The following is a 22,432-nucleotide window of genomic DNA, read 5'->3' as shown; positions in this document are numbered from 1 at the left end:
ATGCTATCTACCCTTCGACCTCAAATGCAGTCTTGAAGCATTCTGTCTACAGTGTTTTTAGCCTCTCCCTCTTTGCTGGGAATTTTTAAAAATATATTTATTTATTTATTCCCTTTTGTTGCCCTTGTTGTTTTAGTCATTGTTGGATAGAACAGAGAAATGGAGAGAGGAGGGGAAGACAGAGAGGGGAGAGAAAGATACCTGCAGACCTGCTTCACTGCTTGTGAAGCAACCCTCCTGCAGGTGGGGAGCTGGGGGCTCGAACCAGGATCTTTATGCCAGTCCTTGCTCTTCACGCCATGTGAGCTTAACCCGCTGAGCTACCGCCCGACTCCCTTGCTGGTAAATTAAACATAAACTTTTTCCATTGTAGCATTCATCCTACTGCCTCTCCGGCTCTTTTCCCCGCCTTAATCATCATTCAAAGTACACTGCCATAGACCCTCCAACCATGGAGCCATATATTCAAAGATCCCTCCCCACTTGATGCCTGGAACCATTAACAATAATGTGTCATATACAAATTATATATATTTTATATATGCATAACTATTACAAAGTTTAATTAATAGGTTAAGCACAGTTAGAAATTAACAATCATCTACAAGGACTGGCAAACCAGTTCACTTGGACAGGTATCTGCTTTGCCATTTCTGTGACCAAGTTTAAACCCCTGCCCCCTTCAGCCTGAGGGATTGTAGGGGGCTGTGTTGTGTCTCTGTCTCTCTCTTTTTTAAATTTCCAACTTTCTAATAAAGTTTGTTTCTGTGTTCTGCGGCCTTTGGAGCTGAGAAATTGGCTCTGGTTACACGGAGTACTACCTGGTGCTCAAAGCTTTCAATCAGGGAAAAAAAATAGTTTTCTGGGGGAAGCACTAATAGCTTCTCTGAAAACTGAACGCAAGCTTAAGAATTAACCAACTTAATATATGAAGCATTGCTACAGATAATATTGCACTGCTGGAAAAGTCATGAAGCATTTTTGCATAGAAAAATATGTCATGACTTTTCCAACAACCCAATATGGTAGTGTTTTGCATTGTTCCCCCTTCTTCTAGCTGCTAAAGCAACCTGAATGTGTCATTTCAACCTGCAAAGTGCCATCCGTCCAATAGTAGAGCTTTAAATCATTGGCAACATCACCACTCAGATTAAACTGCCACTAAAATTTCGGCACGTTTCTTCCAGTCTTATATTTGTTTTCCTTGTTGGTAAACAAGCATAAAGACAGGTAAAAAGAAAGTATTCACTTGCATTAGGGTGGTTATGCAATGACCAATTCATAATATATTTTAGGAACAATACTAATAGAATTGTTGAGTGAAGTTGTGAAGAAGCAGAGGAGTGACTTCAATGACAGAAATATTGATTCAAAAATATTTAACTTGAGGAAACTAGCCAACGCCTACTGGAAGTTTCACCAACCAGAAATGAAAATAGCTGGGAGGAGAAAGGGCAGATGCTAAGGTCATCATGGCTTCAGCCCTCCTTGGCACACGGTGTGGTGGGTGCAAATGGTGCATGGTGAGATATGTCTCAAACTGAGCTGGTATTGCTTTCAAAGTAAGAACTGATGGTAGTAGATAGTTACTGAGAAGTGTTTTTTATCGTGGAGGCAGAAAGGATACTGCCTTTGAAGAATGGAACACCTGGAAAGAGACAGATGCTAAAATCAAACCCCAACTGAGAAGCTTTCTAAAGAAGAATCACATTTTTGAGAACCCATCAGGGCAAGCTGTTGAGTTGGAGTGTAGGAAACTCAAGACAGAACTTACTGGGAGAAGCTACAGCCCTCTGGGGTCTTGGGTATGCGATCCATCACTGAGAAATAAGCAGCTTGACTGTTTGTTGTTTGTTTTGTTTTGTTTTTTTCCTACATTTTATGAGCTAAACTATATGTTGGTCACCTTTTTTTTAATTTTTAAAAATTTGTTTGTCTTTATTGATTTGGTTATCATTGATCCAAATGCTATAACATTTCATCAGTATAATATATATTGATTTAATAATGATCAACAAGTCCATTGGATAAGAGGGACACACACAATTCCATACAATTCCCACTACCAGAGTTTAACATACCAGCCCTTCCATTGGAAGTTTTCCTATTCTTTATCCCTCTGGGAGTATGGACCCAGGATCATTACCCCACTCATTGGGTAAGCAGGAAAAAGCCTTATTAGGCTGCCTGAATTTGCTCAGGAGGTTTGTGAGATTAAGCAGCAAACGAGATCTGGGAGGAGAGGACTGTGACTGAACCTAAAACCAGGTGTTCATTGAGTATTTTCCCAACTGGGTAGTAGGAATTAGGAGGACTTCCAAGTAAGCTGGAAATAGTAGACATAATCCTCTTCCATAAACCTGTGACCTAATGGGACAAGCACATGATAAATTGATAAATAACTAATCATAACCAACACTTCTTCTAGCGTTTGCCCTTCTTCCGTAGCCAGTCAACAGCATCAGGTTGAGCCTGATGTAAAGTTTCGAGACCTCCTTTGAATCTGGAAAGGTGGCAGTCATTGACTATGTGGGTCATAGTCTGTCTGTAGCCGCAGGGGCTGTTCGGGTCATCTCTGGCTCCCCAGCGATGGAACATAGCGGCGCACCAGCCATGGCCTGTTCGATAGCGATTGAGGAGGGCCCCATCATAATGTGCTAGGTCAAAGCCGGGTTGACGCTTGCAGGGGTCTGTGATGAGGTGTTCGTTCTTTACCTCAGCTGACTGCCAACTCTCTTTCCAAGAGACTGGAACAGAGAAGTTCAGTGTAGGCGTAGGGGACCAGATTGGGTGACGAGACGTCAAGCGTTGGACAGGGTGGGCGAAGATATCCGCGTATATTGGCAGGTCCGGTCGAGTGTAGACGTGGGAAATGAACTTAGATGATGCCGCATCCCGACGAATATCTGGCGGGGCGATGTTGCTAAGAACTGGCAGCCATGGAACCGGGATGGAACAGATGGTTCCAGAAATTATCCTCATGGAGGAATATAATTTGGAATCGACCAAGTGGACATGGGGGCTACGGAACCATACTGGGGCACAGTATTCTGCAGTGGAATAGCATAATGCCAGAGATGATGATCGTAGTGTGGAAGCGCTCGCGCCCCATGAGGAGCTGGCCAGTCTTGCAATGCTGTTATTCCTCGCGTCCACCTTTGCTGCAGTTTTTATGAGATGTTTGTGAAATGACAGAGTGTGATCGAGAGTAACGCCAAGATAGACTGGCTGGGCTTCATGCCGGATTCTCGTATCGCCAAGCTGCACATTAAGCTCACGGGAGGCCGAGGCATGGTGTAGGTGGAAAACAGATGATACACTAGAAAGAGTTCAATAGAGGTGATTATGCCTGGAGGAATAAGAGATGAAAGGCAGCCACCAGATGAATGGTTTCACTCATATGTGGAATCTAGAGACTTGATACTTGCAAAGACCAAATGAACAACAACAACAACAGCAACAAAAACAGTATTAAACAACCTGTTTCTAAGACTGTGAGAAGTGTGGTGGTTACTATTGGGAGGTGGTAGGGTGGGGACACAGAACTTTTTGGTGGTGGGTGCAAGTGTAAAACTATACTCTGTGATCTTACAGTCTTGTAACCCTCTATCAATGAATCAGTCAGAAAGAGACCAGAGATATCACTAAAGCTTGAGGGTCCGGAAGTATTGGAGAATATTCTTAGTAGCATCTGAATTCAGTGAGAATGTTGTGTTTTCACTCTGATAATGACAAAAAGGAAATTTTGCTGGGGGTATAGATTGATCTACCAATGACCACGCTCAGTGGAGAAACAATTATAGAAAGTCATTAATTTAAAAAAAAAGAAGAAAAGGAAACTTTGTATATATATTAATATTTTTAATATTTATTTATTTGTTGCCCTTGTTTTTTATTGTTGTTATAGTTATTATTGCTGTTGTTGCTGATGTCGTCATTGTTGGATAGGATAGAGAGAAATGGAGAGAGGAGGGGAAGACAGAGAGGGGAAGAGAAAGATAGACACCTGCAGACCTGCTTCACTGCTTGTGAATCGACTCCCCTGCAGGTGGGGAGCGAGGTGGGGGGCTGAACTGGGATCCTTACGCCCACCCTTGCGCTTTGTACCACGTGTACTTAACGCACTGCTACCGCCCGACTCCCAATTTTGTATATTTTTAATTTTTAGTTTCTGGGTAGAGAAAGAAGTAAAAAGGGAAATGGAAGGGAAACAGAGAGATACTTATGTACAGTGGTAAATTGTAATTAAGACTTTTTTTTTTAAAACTGTATTTGGGAGCCGGGCAGTAGTGCAGCGGGTTAAGTGCAGGTGGCGCAAAGTGCAAGGACCGGCCTAAGGATCCTGGTTCGAGCCCTAGGCTCCCCACCTGCAGAGGAGTCGCTTCACAGGCGGTGAAGAAGGTCTGCAGGTGTCAATCTTTCTCCTCCTCTCTGTCTTCTCCTCCTCTCTCCATTTCTCTCTGTCCTATCCAACAACGACATCACTAACAACAACAATAATAACCACAACAAGGCTACAACAAGGGCAACAAAAGGGAATAAATAAATAAATATTTTTTTTAAAAAACCGTATTTATTTTATATGATAGGACAAAGATAAATTGAGAGGAAAGGGAGATAAAGAGGGAGAGAGAAGAGGGAGAAAGAAACAGAAAGACAGCTGCAGCAGAGAGAAACAGAAAGACAGTTTTGGGTAGGTGTAAAAGACAGAGAAAGATGCTTTCCACTATAGGAAAAGGCCTGTGAGAAAGAGTGAGCATGACATATCTGGGTGAGCGGGGAAAACTGAAATCTTGATCTGTTTCAAGTTTCTTTTTTTTTTAACACTTCACTCTTAGCTTGATTTGGGGAATGCTTCTTTCATCTTTTGTTACTTACATTTTCTTAGTGCGGAAGGAACTTTACTAAGCTTTTTTATTGGAAAGGCAATTCTCATAGACCCATGGTTTTGATCCATGCCTCACATAAGCATTTCCACTTTTGTCTGAAGTTTGTTTCCTCAGGACTTTACTCCCGGTGGTTAATTATTTCAGCAGAAACATCTAAAGGAAAATCATTGTATCATCCCTTTGGATGTTTGCTAGGTAATCAGGAAGCAGGTGGTCTGCCTAGAACTAGAACACCGAAGGGAAATGGTTCTTTTTTTTTTTTTAACCCTTAATTTATTTTCTTCTTTGTTGGGGGGATTAGTGGTTTACAGCTGACAGTAAAATACAGTAGTTTGTACATGTGTAATATTTTTCAGTTTTCTACATAACAATCTAACCCCTCCCACAGGCCCACAGGCCTTCCTCTGCCGTGGTGTTCCAGGACCTAAACACTTTCCCCTAACCTAGAGCTTTTGTATTAACCTAATCTTGTACCTGTACTCAGTTAGACGTTCGTTCCACTCAAATATCATTGATATACTGTTGCATTGTTTTCTTTGGTACAAAAAAGTTCCACATCAGTGATTTTTATTCCTTTTGTATTGGAGTTTTGTTATCATGTTTGTTAATTGCATTAGGTCTGACTATCGGCAAGACTTCTTTTAGATAAAGACTGATTGATGGTTAGTCCTGTTAAATCTTCTCTGTCAACTAATTTTCTCCCCCTTTGGCTTCCTTTCTAGATTCCAATAAGATTATGGCAGAGCCTAGCCATCCACAAAAGCAGCTGGACTTACAAAATGGCAGCTTAGACGTAAGCTTGGTCATGAATTCTCTTCAGAACGATTCCCAAAACACAATGGAGAGCCTGAGCCCAAAGAAATATTCTTCCAGTCTGAGATTTAAAGCCAATGGAGACTATTCAGGCTCTTATTTAACCCTCTCACAACCTGTGCCTCCTAAGAGAAGCCCTTCTCCTTTAGGAACCAGCATCAGAAGTAGCCCTTCCATAGCCAAAATCCAGGGAAGCAAGCAACTCTCCTGTGATGGGACTGACAAAAGTATGCCCATGAAATCTCCCGCTCCTTTACTCAGCACTTCACTCTCCCTCAGCGGGTATCCCCATGGGAGAGCAGACTTTGATCATCATACTGGCCGGGACAGTGAAAGGTCTTTCAGGCTCTCAGAGAAGCCTCCTTATTCCAAATATAGCTCAAGAAATAAATCACATGACAATGTCTATTTTCTTGGAGGGCTAGATGGCCGAAAAGCATCAGGTTCACTATTGGCCATGTGGAATGGAAGCATGATGATGAATGACACTGGCCCCTCTCCCATCAGTAGATCAGGAGCAGCAAGCATGCCTTCCAGCCCGAAGCAGGCTAGGAAAATGAGCATCCAGGACAACTTGACACTTCAGCCCAAGTTGACCAGACACAAGGAGCCTGCATTTGATAGCATCAGCTTAAGAAGTAGGAAATATTCAGGCAGCAGCAGCCTGAGTCACATGGGAGCCTATAGCCGATCTCTTCCCAGGCTATACAGGGCCACTGAGAACCAGCTGACACCTCTCAGCTTGCCTCCAAGAAGTTCTCTGGGGAATTCCAAACGAACAAGATTGGGGGACAAGGATCTACCTCATAACATAATAGACAATGACAATTACCTGAATTTTTCTTCTTTGAGCTCAGGGGCTTTACCCTACAAAACCTCTGCATCTGAGGGCAACCCATATGCAAGTTCCACCCTCAGTGTCCCTGCTAGTCCTCGAGTGGCTCGGAAGATGCTTCTGGCCTCCACCTCCTCCTGTACCTCTGATGACCTTGATAGGGCCCCCTACTTAGGGAATAGCCCAGGGCAGTCATTTCCTCATGGAGAGCTGGACAGAATGTTTGCAGCCAGGAGGAACTTCTCTTGTGGATCTGTTGAGTTTGATGATTCAGACTTGGACAGCCTCCGACAGTCCTCAGGAACTCCCCAGCCTGTCCTTCGGGAACGAAAAAGCAGCATTAGCTCCATTTCAGGACGAGATGACCTGATGGATTATCACCGCAGGCAAAGGGAGGAAAGACTCAGGGAGCAGGAGATGGAACGATTGGTAATAATTTTTACCAAATTATTACTTGACCTCATTTTTCATTAAAACACACTCCAAGGATATATGTAGGCATGTATTATTCCCATGTGTATCAGTCACTGTTGCCCTTTCCTAAAATTTCTCCCCTTATCCTTCCTCTATAGTCCCAGACCACTATGATTAGTCACATGTGAGTATTTTAGGGATGTGTGCCTAATATTACAGTAAATTGCTCTGTAGAGTTCTTCCAGATGTTTATTCTAACAAAGGTACTTATTTGTTTTACTGAATTTATTGTGAGCCTTATGATCAAAAAAAAAAAACTCATAAGAAGTGTTTTCTATGAGGAAACACTTCTTTGTATTATTTATATTATCAAATTTGCATGTGCATAGTATGATAGGATGAGCAGTGAAGATAGGACTCATTGGGAATCAGACACTACATTTTTCCACATAGTAAGTTGTCTGGAAAGGTGTAAGTTTGCCAAAATGATACTCTACTTTGATTTCTGCATTGTACACAAAAACATTCCATGCTCTCGTCAGCTTTGTCTCTTATACATATAGCTACTACCCACTACACATGCTCACGGAATTTTTCTTTTAAAATAAACTTATGCCAGTTGAAGAAGATATTGGAAATAATGGGAAAAGATGACACATAAGATTTTGCTAATCAATGAGATAAACGGTTATTTTTTAATTTTTTTAAATTATCTTTACTTATTTATTGTATCCAAGCAGGCAGAAACTGAGAGGGTAGAGGTGGTGAGGGGGTGGGGCTAGGCAGTAGCGCACCTAGTTGCGCAAAGGGCTCAAGGACTGGTATAAGGTCCGGGTTCTAGCCCCTGGCTCTGCACTTGCTTCACAAGTGGTGAAGCAGGTCTACAGGTCTTCCCCTCCTCTCTCGATTTCTCTCTGTCCTCTCCAACAACAGTAGCAATAACTACAACAAAATAGAAAAAAATGGCCACAGGAGCAGTGGATTTGTAGTGCAGGTACTGAGCCCCAGCGATAACTCTAGAGGCAAAAGAAAGAAAGAAAGAGAGACAGAGAGAGAGAGAGGGAGGGAAAGAGTATGAATCCTTTGACTGGGGCTATTATTTATTTTTAGTTATTTCGCATCATTTTTGTTAGTGATCTAGTATTTAACAAGATTATGAGATTAGAGGGATATAGTTCCACACTGTATCCACCACCACGGAAGTTCTCTGACTGCCCCGTCCTATGATAAACACCATAACTTTCACAAAATTTTAGTTTGCCACCTTTTTTTAGTTTCAAAGTTCATTTCAGTTTTCTGTGTTCCATATATGATGAGTAACATCATTGGAAGTTGTCTTTTACCTTCTTGATTACTTCACTAAACCTAATTATATCCAGTTCCATACATATATTTTGTCCCAAAGAATTTAGTATTATCTTTATCCATTGTAGCGTAGTATTCCATTAAATATATATCCCATAGCTTCTTTATCTAGTCTTGCATGGATGGGCATTTAGGTTATTTCCCCTACTTAGCTATTGTGAATAATACAGCTATGAACATAGGGTGCATGTGTCCTTTCAAATGAGCATTTTCATGTTCTTTGGATATGTGCCTAAGAGTAGTATTGCTGGATCATAAAGTATCTCCATTTTGTTTGCTGGTTTATTTGCTTGTTTCACTCTCCATGCAGTTTTTCATAAGCACTACACCAGTTTGCATTCCCACCAACAGTGTAGTGGAGTTTCTTTGTCACCACATTGACTTTTAGATAGTGCTCCTGTACTGTAGTTCTTTTGAGGTTTTGATTTTGTTTAATGACTGAGAGAGGGATAAGTAGAGACTAGAACAACACTATAGCATATGCAGTACCAAGGGTCAAACCCAAGGCTCCCTGAATACAAGCCTGAATTCTACTGACTGAGTTACCCTTCCTGGCCCAGGGCAGCCGATTTTCTTATAGTAGATCTATAAAGATTTTTTTAAAAAAAATTTCTGTGGAAGCATCACTGTACATTCTAAAGAGCTATTATGTGGCAAAAGTTTCTGTATTTGGGCATAATTCATTTTTTAAAAATATTTATTTATTCCCTTTTGTTTTTGTTGCCCTTGTTGTTTTATTGTTGTAGTTATTATTGTTGTTGTTATTGATGTCGTTATGTTGGATAGGACAGAGAGAAATGGAGAGAGGAGGGGAAGACAGAGAGGGGTAGAGAAAGATAGACACCTGCAGACTTGCTTCACTGCCTGTGAAGCGACTCCCCTGCAGGTGGGGACCCTGGGGCTAGAACCGGGATCTTTACTTCGGTCCTTGAGCTTTGCGCCACGTGCGCTTAACAACCACTGTGCTACTGCCCGACTCCCAGGCATAATTCATTTATACAAGTTCAGAACAATTCTATGTAGTATATATACAATTTCTGTGTGGATAGCATATCTAGCACTATTTTGGGCTGAAAAGATGTTAATGAAGTCTAAGAATTAAATTCTATGATGATGTTTTAAGAATCTAGAAGAGTAGTTTATCACTACAAAAAAATCTTGTAAAATATTCTTATTTGGAAGTCAGGTGGTAGCACAGCGGGTTAAGCGCATGTGGCGCAAAGCTCAAGGACTGGTGTAAGGATCCCAGTTCGAGCCCCTGGCTCCCCACCTGCAGGGGAGTCACCTCACAGGTGGTAAAACAAGTCTGCAGGTGTCTTTCACTCCTCCTCTCTGTCTTCTCCTCCTCTCTCTATTTCTCTCTGTCCTATCTAGCAACGAAGACATCAATAATAGCTACAACAATAAAAAACAACAAGGGCAACAAAAGGGAATAAATAAATAAATAAATAAATAAATATCAACACAGTAGAAATCTGTGTGAGTTTAAAAAAAATCTTATTTTTGTTCCAAACCATGAAATGTGTGTCTGGAAAGCTGACAGGTTACCTAAGTGTACTTTAACCTTTCTGCACACACAACACCTTGCACTGTTTTAGCACTTATAAATACTGGTTTTTATACTCACCACTTCTAAATATTAGTGAATTTCTCTTTCCCATTGTTTCTTCCTATTTGCTAAGATTCCTGTGCCCTTAAAGCCTTATTTCAGCTTCCAGTGAGAGTTTGTGTGTGTTATTTATTGGTGGTGGTGGTGGTGGTGGCAGCAGTGTGTGTGTGTGTGTGTGTGTGTGTGTGTGTGTGTGTGTGTGTATAGTGTATCCTTTCTCTTTAATAATAGGCTTACTATATTTCAGCTTCCAGTGAGAGTTTGTGTGTGTTATTGGTGGAGTTGGTGGTGGTGGTGGTGGCAGTGTGTGTGTGTGTGTGTGTGTGTGTGTGTGTGTGTGTGTGTAGTATATTCTTTCTCTTTAATAATAGGCTTGCCATATTTGATGAAATGAAACCTATTTTTCAATATGATACCTTAAATTTGGCCTCAGTAATAACAAAGTTTTTGTTGGTTTTTTTTTTACCAGAGCACTGCTCAACTCTGGCTTATGGTGGTGCAGGGATTGAACCTGGGACTTTGGAGCCTCAGGCATGAGAGTCTGTTTGCATAACCATTATGCTATCTACCCCTTCCCTCTCAGCCATAACTTTTGCTCATGTGATTAATACCCTAGTGAAAACACGAACAGATTCTTAGGAATGCATTACATATGATGATTGCCATTAAAAAGTAAAGTGATTTAGAAAAACAAAATTTTCAGGAGTTTAGGTGGTGGCATAATAAGTTGAGCACACACATTATCATGTGCAGGGGAACAGTTTAAACCCAGCTCCCCACCTTCGGGGTGGGGGTGGGGGTGGGGGCTTCACGAGTGGTGAAGGGGAGCAGCAGGTGTTCATCTTTCTCTCTCCCTCTCTGTCTTCCCTTCCTCTCTCAATTTCTCTCTGTCCTATCAAATAAAGCAGAAAGGAAAAAAAAAAAAAGGCTGCTGGGAGCAGTGAATTCATAGTGCCAGCACCAAGTCCCAGTGATAATCTTGGTAGCAATTAATGATGATAATAATAATATAAAAAAATAAAGAAAAATATCTTTTCCTGAATTTTGAGAGACAGAGAATAAGCAGTCATTAATAGAATGACTCAGTACAAATTGGTAGGGAAGGGAGAGACAGAGACATCTGCAACACTGCTTTACCGCTCGCAAAGCTTTCCCCTTGCAGGTGGGGACCAAGGCCCTTGTGCATTGCAACATGTGCACTCAACCAGCTGTGCCACCACCCGGTCCCAGAAATTTATATTTTTTAAAAAATGTAACATAGGGTAAGTACTTTGTTAATTTAAAACTAATTTCTATTGAAATGACAATTTATTGGATATTCGGAGAAAGGAGTCTATTCTTAGAAAAAGTAGTACAAATGTTTTGGTGAATAATTCACCCAGTTATGCATACACTGTACGATGCTCAGTGAATCAGGTTTGAACCACTACATAAAAGCATCATGCACAGTATGAGGGGAAGTTTCATGAACAATAGATCAGTGTTCTTGAAGCTTTGTGAATAAAGTTTCACCTGGTACTCTGGGAGTACCACCACCACCACCAATAACACAACACACACACAAACTCACTGGAAGCTGAAATAAGGCTTTAAGGGCACAGGAATCTTAGCAAATAGGAGGAAACAATTGGAAAGAGAAATTCACTAATATTTACTAGTGGTAAGTATGAAAACCAATATTTATAAGTGCTAAAACAGTACAAGGTGTTGTGTGTGCAGAAAAAAGATTAAGTACACTTAAGTGACCCTTCAGCTTGCCAAATACAAATTTCACAGCACAGAACTGGTTCACCATGCACAGGTACCCTGGTCTTCCCTGTGTAACTCCTATGTAGTACCAGGACTCAAACCTGGAGCTTCATCATGGTACCATCTAGCTGAACTATTCCCAGATTCCCTTACCCTCCACTCCACATCTTGATATTTCAAAGAATTAACTTATGGGGTGCCAGGGCGGTAGTGCAGCAGGGTAAGCACAGGTGGCGCAAAGCGCAAGGACCAGTGTAAGGATCCCGGTTGGAGCCCCTGGCTCTCCACCTGCAGGGGAGTCACTTCACAGGTGGTGAAGCAGGTCTGCAGGTGTCTATCTTTCTCTTTCCCTCTCTGTCTTCCCCTCCTCTCTCCATTTCTCTCTGTCCTATCCAACAATGGCAATATCAATAACAATAATAACTACAACAATAAAACAACAAGGGCAGCAAAAGGGAAAAATGAATAAATATTTTTTAAAAATAATCCTGGGTCCATAAAGAAGAACTAACTTATGGATTATTAATGATTAATTCTGTTATTATTAATTAACTTAGAGACTTCTGAGTTGGTATTGGGTATAGCAATCTGAGACAGGACTAGGCAGCTTCATTAGATTCCTTTTCTGCTCATCTGTCTTTGGACATTTGAGTTATTTCCACTATTGTAGATAGTGCTGCTATAAAGACAGCATGAGGAAATCTCTTTGGGTATGAGGTTTTGTGTTCTCTGGATAGATCTCTAGGAGAGGAATTTTTGTATTATATAGTATATATTTTGGGTATTATCCAGGCTGATTTACACAGGAGTTGGGCCTATTTACATTTCCATCAACAGTGTGGAAGGAAGGGTTCCCTTTTCCCTAGCACATTTTGCCAGCACCGTTTTTTTTTTTCTTCCCCATTTCTAACGACATTCTCACAGGTGTGCACTGGTATTTCCTTGTTGTGATATTCATTTCTGGTAGTCGGTGACATGGAGTATTCTTCCTTATGTTTATTAGCCATCTGAATATCTTTCTTGGTGAAAAATCTGTTCATATCCCATCACTGTTTTTAAATGATATTGCTTATTTTCTCGTTGCTGAATTTTGTGAGATCTTTATATGTCTTGCTTATTAGCCTTTTGTTTGATGCGTATGTGTAGAAATCTTTTCCCATTCAGTTGAGTGTCTTTGTTTTGGTGATGGTTCCTTTTCCTGTGTAAGAGCTTTTCAGTCTGCTGCAGTCTCATTGGTTTATTTCTACTTAGGACTTGTGTCTCCAGAAATGTTCCTGAAGCAGACATCATGGAGTGTTCTGTCTTTTCTTCTGTGTGGTTTATGGGTTCCTATCTAATATCCTATCTTTAATCATTTTGAATTGACTTTTGTTTGTGTGACTTGTGGTCAACCTGTCTCAATTCAATTTTTGAACAAACACCATTTGTTCAAAATACTCTCCTTACTCCATTTAATGTTCAGGACTCCTCATAGAGGCGATAATCAAATCTACAATTTATACATTTTCATCAACTTTTGTTCTATTAGGTATCCTTTCACATTCTGGTACAGAAGAGCATATTTAAATAATCAAAATGTCACTATTTTCTTGAATTTGGGGAACTCTTAGATTTAAATATTTATTACTCTGTATAGGTCAATATTCTTAGTTTTCAGAACAGAGAATCTTTATTTTAATTTTATTTATTTATTTATTTATTTTGTTGTTGTTGATGTCATCATCGTTAGATAGGACAGAGAGAAATGGAGAGAGGAGGGGAAGACAGAGAGGGGGAGAGAAAGACACCTGCAGATCTGCTTCACCACCTATGAGGCGACTCCCTTGCAGGTGGGGTGCTGGAGGCTCGAACCGAGATCCTTCCGCCAGTTCTTGTGCTTTGCGCCACCTGTGCTCAACCCGCTGTGCTACCACGGACTCCCATCATATATACTTCAGGGCAAAATGGATGGAACTGGAGGTGATTATGCTTAGTGAAGTGAGGAAGGGAAAGACAACTACAGGATGACCTTATTCATATGTGGAATGCAGGGAATTGAAACATGAACTTGTAGGGGAAAAAGAGACCAAACTATCTCTAAGAATTTTGAGAAGTATGATTCTCAAAGGGGGTGTCACAGAACTTTGATGGTGAGTTTGGTGTGTAACTATGCCCTTGTAATATTATATTCTTGTAACCATTATTATATCACTGATAAAAATAGGAAAAATAAGTAAAAACTTAAGGTAAAATTATATTGAGTACAAAAGACTGAACGATAATTACAAACCTCCAAAGGCCTAATAATGAGTTATAATAATTCACTTTGAATCTGTTAGTCTCCAACTACTGTTATTTGAGATGCTTAGTTTTTTATAATTTTTCTTTCTTGATCTCAGCTGTCAATTCTTTCTTGTGTCTTTATGTCAATGGTTTCTCTTTTATAATTTTAGAAACTGATAGTCTTATTTATTATAAAACCCTCCAAACTAAGTTATTAGTTGCAACCATCTCCTGAGAGAATCTCTTGTGCATGAATTGTGTGGACTTCAGTGCTTAGACTTTGTGGCATATTTTGAACTGACCAGTGATTGTTTCAACCCCCTTGATCCTTTGGCAAGCTTCATATTCTAGAAGTCAGAGAAATCATTATAAAAGAGACAAGAATTTTCATCTCATTTGATACTTGCATTCCTTCCCAGTTAAACCAAAATAGTGATAACCATCTACTGTGTATTAGGCCCCCAGGGCAGTCAAAGTCACTTTAAAAAGAAAGGAGTGGGGGAAACCACAAAAAATAAACCCTACTGCTGTATGGCTGTTGAAAGTATCCTTTTGGCTACATAAACAGAATCATCTGTGTGCTATTATGGAGAACCAATGAATTCCCACAATTGCATTGTAGCAATCCAGTAACTTCTTTATGGCTGGTGACTGACAGTCATCTGTGTTGCCTCAATAAACACACCATTGTCACATTTCCAAGTATGTAGGCCCATACTTGATTTCTTTTCTCAAGCATGTTGTAAAATTATGCCAGATCTCACAAGGCATCACACAATGAGAATAAAAGTGTAATTGAACCTACTTAAGGAGCTGTAATATTCTATTAAATAGGTGTATATACTTGCTAATCTTACATTGGTGTGATACACATACTATTTTACAAACCAGTGAGTAGACAGGTCAGTACTATTCAAGATTGTAATTAAGAAAATTTGTCTGGAAGTCTAAGAAGAGTGAACATTGTGAGATGAATCTTACTATTTATAATTATGTTTCACATCTCTACCTGCATCATACTGCCTCCACTTCCAAAGGGATCTGACCTCAAGAGATGCTTTTGACATTCAGACCTTTTTTGCTTATGTTGAACTAAATTGCAAATCTGACAGTCTTTCTTGATTGGAAAAAGAGTGGACAATGTTAAAAGACTACCAGTTGTTGTCTAGTCATAGTATTAGCCTATTTTTCTACAAATAATAATATGTTTGAAATATAATGACAAGCTTAAGTACTGAAAGTTATTCTGGCCTCCATCTGACTTGAAAGGTATCTCGTTAGCAAAAAGAAAACCTTACCACAACTTTTTTTTCCTCCTTCAGTTGGAGAGCTAGATGGGAAGAAACAAAATGGAAAGGGGAAAAATAGCATTTGATAGTAATCTAGTTATTCCACATTGAGAAACCATGGAGTCAAAGATTTTGTGTAATCCTGTGTCACGTAATCTGTAATTGTAATTATTGAAAGGAGGTTCCTTTGTACTTGAGATCAAGTCCTATGTTCTTGTTACAGAGGCAGTACAAGCTATTGCCTCTTGATGGTGCCACACATTTAGAAATCCCTGCTCTGAACTGACATGTGTGCTGTGAATCTTAAATTAGGTTGGCATCTTGTGCTAAATGTGGAAATGTAGATGGTAACTTAGGGTGTGTTTGTGTGTGTTTTACCATGCCAGTTTTTGGGGAAAAAAATCTCATCCCTGTAATTAAAAAAATTATTATCAAGCAATAAATTAAACCTATAAATATGATTCACAAGAAAACCTACAAACTAGATGAGAACAGGAAATATGTCAAAGCCAACAGCTGCATGAGGCTGGAATGATACAGAACTATTGATTTACCCTATATGTGTGGTCAGATTTCTTACTATATCTAAAGTAAAAGTCATTTATGGATCTACATTTAAAATATTTTACTCATAATGGATAAGGAAGCTGTGATATGAAACACCAGTTAACTTTTAAAAGAAAGATGAAATCTTACATTGTACTACAAGTGAATGGAATTGGAGGGGGTCAGCACTAAATGGGACAAGACAGAAAGTGAAGGATAAATACCATATCATCTCACTCATATGTGGGATTTCAGAGGTAAAGGAGCAAATGTGTGTAACACATATCATCCATTGGCATGAAGACCAGGGTCACTAAGGGAAGAAGTGGAAGGATCAATAAGGGCTTGGAAGGGATGGCACTTTGGTGGAGTACAAGGTATGTGGAATATGCCTTTGGGGAAATGTGAAAACATACCTCTGAGATAACAACAGACTCTTAAAGCTTTTCCTTATTTCCATACAGAAAAATTGTAATGCCTAAAAGTAGGAATGCAAGTTGAGAAAACATTCTTAAGTTAAAAAAATAGTATTGGGGCCAGGGCCGAGTGGTGGTGCACCCAGTAGAACATTGTTACCAGGCTCAAAGGACCTAGATTCAGGCCCCCCATCTCCATCTGTATGTAATCTGTGCGCTCAACCAGGTGTGCCACCGCCTGGCCCCAAGAAAAAAGGCATTTAAAATAAGTTATCACTAATCCCTAGAATTTGACACTTTATTCTATGTGAGAAATGATTGGAAATGTTTAGTAGTATTTTGACAAAGATTTCACCTGTGCTTAAGTGTGAGCAGTTAGTTTTCTGAGTTGTTTCTATTATTATTATTATCATTATTATGCCTCCAGTTGCTGGGACGCGGCACCAGCAATACTAATTCACCCTCTGGGTGGCTATTCTTTCTTTCTTTTTTCTTTTCCTTTCTCTTCTATTTTATCTGATAGGACAGAGAAATTGAGAGCAGAGGTAGAGAGGGAAAGATAGACATCTGCAGACCTGCTTCACTGCTTGTGAAGCTTCCCCACTGCATGTGGGGAGCTGGAGGCTCTCACCAGGTGCACTTAATTGGGTGCACCACTGCCTGGCCCCATTTATTTATTTATTTATTTATCTATCTATCTATTTATTTATATTCCCCTTTGTTGCCCTTGTTTTTTAATTATTGTAGTTATTATTGCTGTTGTTATTGATGTTGTTCATTGTTAGATAGGACAGAGAGAAATGGAGAGAGGAAGGGAAGACAAAGAGGGGGAGAGAAAGAGAGACACCTGCAGACCTGCTTCACCGCCTGTGAAGGACTCCCCTGCAGGTGGGGAGCCGGGGACTTGAACCGGGTTACACTGGTCCTTGCGCTTTGCGCCATGTGAGCTCAACCCGCTGCACTACCGCCTGACTCCCCCATTATTTATTTTTATACTCTACATAGAGTCCTGTGACTTAGACTGGCTGCTGCCAAATACACAAAGGAGTATGGAGATGGGTTAGATTCTTAACAGGGCTATGAACTACAATGAGGCAATACCAGATACATTCCTTTGAAATGTAGTCACAAAATAGCACTCTACCATCGACTTGAAAAAAAATTCATGGGGCCAGGTGGTGGTGCACCTGGTTAAGCGCACATATTACAATGCTCAAAGACCAGGACTCAAGCTCCCGGTTCCCACCTGCAGAGGGGAAGCTTCACAAGTCGTGAAGCAGGGCTGCAGGTGTCTCTCTGTCTCTGTTTCTGTCTCTCTCTCTCCCCCTTCCTCTCAATTTCTGGCTGTTTCTATCTGGTAAATAAAGATAATAAGGGAGTCGGGCTGTAGTGCAACGGGTTAAGCATACGTGGCACAAAGTGCAAGGACCAGTGTAAGGATCCTGGTTCGAGCCCCGGGCTCCCCACCTGCAGGGGAGTCGCTTCACAGGTGGTGAAGCAGGTCTGCAGGTTTCTGTCTTTCTCTCCCCCTCTCTGTCTTCCCCCTCCTCTCTCCATTTCTCTCTGTCCTGACAATGACAATATCAACAACAATAACTATAACAATAAAAAGATAATAAAACAATTTAAAAAGAATTCACAGCATTTTCTTCACAAATAATTCTTTAAGTTCTTATTTGCCTTGGAAGTTATTTTTTTTATTATGTACCTTGTATGAAAACATGAAAAAAACAGAAAAAAAAGTATGCATTTAAAATAATGTTATTCAAAGTGACCTACTTTCTAAGTGCTAAAACCAGTGTTTTGGCCATTTAGATATACAGATTCTGCTCTGCTGGCTTTTTTTTTTTTTTTGATAAAATGGAAATATTGACAAGACCATAGGATGAGAAGGGTACATAACTCCCACCACCAGAACTCTGTATCAAGGGAGAAGATCTCCCTTGATAGCTTTCCTATTTTAAAAATATTTTTATTTTAATTTGTAACTCTTTATTTGTTTATTGGATAGAGATAGCCAGAAATCAAGAGGGAAGGAGTGATAGAGCAGTAGAGAGATAGAGAGACACCTGCAACCCTGCTTCACCACTTGCAAACCTTTCTTCCTACAAGTGGGGTCTGGGGGCTTGAACCCAGATCTTTGCACATTGTAACATGTGTGCTCAACCAGGTGAGTCACCACCCCGCCCCTGGCTTTCCTATATTTTATCCCTCTGGGAGTATGGACCCAGGATCATTATGGGGTGCAGAAGATGGAAGGTCTGGCTTCTGTAATTGCTTCCTCAATGAACTTTGGCGTTGGCAGATCTATCCATACTCCCAGCCTGTCTCTCTCTTCCCCTAGGGGTCTGGGGAAGTGGACTCAAGGACACATTGGTGGTGTCATCTTCCCAGGGAAGTCTGTTTGGCATCATGGTAGCATCTGAAACCTGGTGGCTGAAAAAGAGTTAAGATATAAAGCAGAACAAATTGCTGACTAACCATGAACCTAAAGGCTGGAATATTGCAAATGAAGATTGGGGTTTCCATTTTGTAGAAAGCTAGTAGGTCTATTTTAGGTATATTCCAAGGGCCCATGAATTTATTAGTTTTTACCTGAGTCTGATATCTAATATACAGGTGGACCCAAGTTATTGTCTGGGGAGATGGTGTCATAGTTGGAAAAAGGACTAGAAAGCTGGATCAGGAAAGAGTAATTCCCAAATATGAGGATAGTATATAAATATTGTTATCTGTAAACCCAGTCGGTTTGATCTGGGACCCATATTCAGGAGAGGAGCCTATGTAACCTCTGCATCCCTGTAGGTCTGAGCTCACATTCTGTGATCATGGCTAGGAACATTCCAGGCTGCACTAATTTCAGGTAGAGTATGTTGTCCAACCTCCCTTAGGAGAATGGAACATTCCCTACCATTGTTGATCCACATCAAGGGCAAGTTCCTATAGGGGCCCACAAAGAGGTCCATTTTGTTGTTCCTGAGGGAGATGACCATTAACAGTGATGAGAGGGATCTGTTAGAGGTGTAGGCCCATCATGTCTGTGTGGAAACCCCAGCACTCCCTGACTAGGCCCCCAGCTGATGGAGTGGCCTGGTAGTGACTTAAGAGTCATCTTAAAGTATGCCAGTCTCTTGCCCTTATTCAGCTTTTTTTTTAATTTTTAAAAAATATTTATTTCCTTTTGTTGCCCTTGTTATTTTATTGTTGTAGTGATTGTTGTTATTGTTATTGATGTTGTTGGATAGGACAGAGAGAAATGGAGAGAGGAGGGAAAGACAGAGAGGGGGAGAAAGATAGACACCTGCAGACCTGCTTCACCGCCTGTGAAGTGACTCCCCTGCAGGTGGGGAGCCAGGAGGCTCGAACAGGGATCCTTATCCCGGTCCTTGTGCTTTGCGCCACATGCTCTTAACCCACTGCACTACTGCCTGACTCCCCTTATATAGCTTCTGTAGTGTTTAATTTTTGTAGCTTTGTCTGGCAAGGTTAGCTTTGGCGTGATTGAGGGAAGTGTAATAGGAGGTAGGTGGGGAGGTCTAAGTAGGCCTAAGTAGACTTATTTGATTAGGTACTTTATGGTGTCTTTTTAGGCCTTTCTAGTTGCTTGCTGCATTTATTAACTCACTGCTAACTATTGTGCACTTTTGCTTTCATGTATATATTTTCCTCTAACTTATGGATACCTGTGTACATATGTCCTATCTCATGGGCCCTGCCTGATCTATATCTATGTTTTGAGGTTTTGTTAAGTGCAACACCCAAAATGGAGTTGAGTCCTATGAGCTAGGAAATATCTCACCAGGATAATGAAGCTGTAGGGTTGACATTCACGCCTGACGTCTCTGGACACAGTCTGAAGTGAAGCATGCTAGGTGATACTGGTTGCATTGATTAAATTGGGATGGCAGATGCAGTATCAGTTGCTATGAACTGAGAGAAGCATGCAGGAAAGTGAGCCCCACCCTAGAGGTTTCAGGACTGGGAAAAATAACGAGCTTTATAGAGAAAGGGGAAGGTTCCTGTTGTCTTATCTAATGGCTTTTTGAGAGAAAGCACAGTAAATTGCAGGTTAGGAAAGGTGGGTAGGAATTAGAGCTCTCAAAGACCGTATCTCCCAACTCAGCAATTTGTCAAGTGAGATGTCAGAAACAATTGAATGTTAGTTCAGTACATATTAGCATCTCAGCTTTCCAATCCTACTTTTCTCTTGATGGTCCAGCATTAGTATTAGTTATGCTCAATCTGATTTTATTGAAAGAATGGTCACCTGGGTGTTAGCTCACAGAAGATAGTAATGTGTGATCAGTAGAAAACAAGATTGTGAAAGCTAGGACAATACTCAAAATAAGGGGGGTTAGAAAAAGAATTACTTTAGCAGTAAATCCTGATCAGGGTATTCCTTAAAAGGCATTTTGTAATCATTTCTGAAATGCCTTGTAAGCTTTCTTCTGACGCACTTCAACTCATTGGTTTATTTTTCTTTGGTGCAGTTTGGAAGCAGTGTGTCTCCACAAAGCCACATTTCTTTTAGGCCCGTGGATAGCATCACTGTATGTATGTGTGATTCAAGACTGGACAGATTGGCTGTGAATGGGGTGATAAGAATAGAGAGAAGCACATACCAGTAGACAAAACTTCCTGTTCACAAGACTTTGAATACTGTGTTTCACTGTCTGAAATAGCATCCATCTTATGTCTTGGATAATTTATTCCCTCTGGAATTAAGCAATAGCACTGGCAGCAAAGAAACTATTTTAGGAAGGATATGAGGGAGAAATTTTGCTGTGTATCAGAACCTAGGAAGGATGTACGTGGCATGCTTCTGTAAAGGACACTGTTCATTGGCGTCCTCATATTGAATAATATTTTGTATTATCTGAAAGATATTGATATCTTTCAGATAATACAAAATGTAATTAATGTCAGAGTTTCATCTGTACACATTCTGATCTGTAAATATTAGTAAAAGACTGAGTTTAAATGCTTCAGCTTAATTGACATAATGGCAGAAGAACTTTTCCTTGGAGATTTGCATCTATTATATATGGATACTATTCAGTAAGGATTCAGGGGTAAAAATCAACATCTTATTTGTAATCCCCCCTTCACATGTCCTTTAACATTTGTTGTGGTTGCACATTCCTGTGTATACTTTTTCTAGACAGTTGAAGCAGTTTTAAAATCAAGCAGTGAATATTGTGTTCCCTACTTTTCATGCCTCCCCATAATGCTGAGATAGGTAGGGCTTGGCAGCAGCTGATGGCAGCTGTACAGATAAATAAACACCAGGGCTCCTGGACTGACAAAGTGCAGAAGTGCCTGGGATGAGGTGGTGGAGCTATGCATGACTGCTAAGGAAAGAGACCATGAGGACTGAGTTGCAGCTGGAGTCCAGAATTTCAGACAATGAGAGGAAGGTGGGCTTACACGAACCAGTTGAATAATCCTCTCCATCAAGCAATTTCATTAATTTTGAAGGGGATGTGGAGGAGTGCTTAAAGGGCAGGTTAAAGTCAAATGCAGCTTAAGAGTGACTTCTATCTTTTCATTTAATTATTTTGTGGAAACTGGGAGATTTTGTTGCTATCTGACTTTATTTTTTTAAGTCTTTTTTTTTTCTTTTCCTCTTTTTTTTTATGTTGTAGTTGTTATTGTTGTTGTTGTCATTGTTAGATAGGACAGAGAGAAATGGAGATGGAGAGGAAGACAGAGGGGGGAGAGAAAGATAGACACCTGCAGACCTGCTTCACCGCTTGTGAAGCGACTCCCCTGAAGGTGGGGAGCCGGGGGCTTGAACTGGGATCCTTATGCTGGTCCTTGCGCTTGGTGCCACATGCGCTTAACCCACTGCTCTACCTACTGCTCGATTCCCCCTATCTGACTTTTCTACTGGGTACTACTCATTCACTTAATAAAGAACTAACTGCCAACAGGATTTTTCTTTACAACTGACCTACTTAAATTTTTGTTGTTGTTGTTGTTAACCAGCTTGACAAATATTTTTCTGTGAAAGTTTTTTTTTTATTTTATTCTCACTGTAATAGATATAATACCAATAGATATCCTGATTTTTTTCATTTTAATGTTGTTGGGATGGATGAGGGAGCTGAATTTGTTGAGATTTATCTAGGCTTATTAGCATTTGTAAATTATACCTGTTATTCACAAATATACATAGTAAATTTACAAAGAGTTAAATGTTATATATGTCTCTCTCTCTATATATGTATTTGCGTGTTTTTCCT

At 40.3% G+C, this 22,432-nt stretch overlaps 1 protein-coding gene across 17 annotated transcripts in view; it reads left to right on the top strand.

The window, feature by feature from the left end:
- Positions 1-22,432, top strand: part of PHLDB2 (pleckstrin homology like domain family B member 2) — a 255,011-nt gene that overhangs the window by 163,237 nt on the left and 69,342 nt on the right. For all 17 annotated transcript variants that reach the window (XM_060198382.1, XM_060198379.1, XM_060198394.1 and 14 more), the window contains one exon: positions 5,612-6,966. In XM_060198382.1, coding sequence (XP_060054365.1) covers positions 5,612-6,966 — 1,355 coding nt within the window. The remainder of the gene's footprint in view (positions 1-5,611; positions 6,967-22,432) is intronic.

The sequence above is a fragment of the Erinaceus europaeus genome, chromosome 9 (assembly GCF_950295315.1).
Source record: "Erinaceus europaeus chromosome 9, mEriEur2.1, whole genome shotgun sequence".
NCBI lineage: Eukaryota > Metazoa > Chordata > Mammalia > Eulipotyphla > Erinaceidae > Erinaceus > Erinaceus europaeus.
The sequence above is the reverse complement of the archived record's forward strand: the minus strand, read 5'-3'. Positions and strand labels throughout refer to the sequence as shown.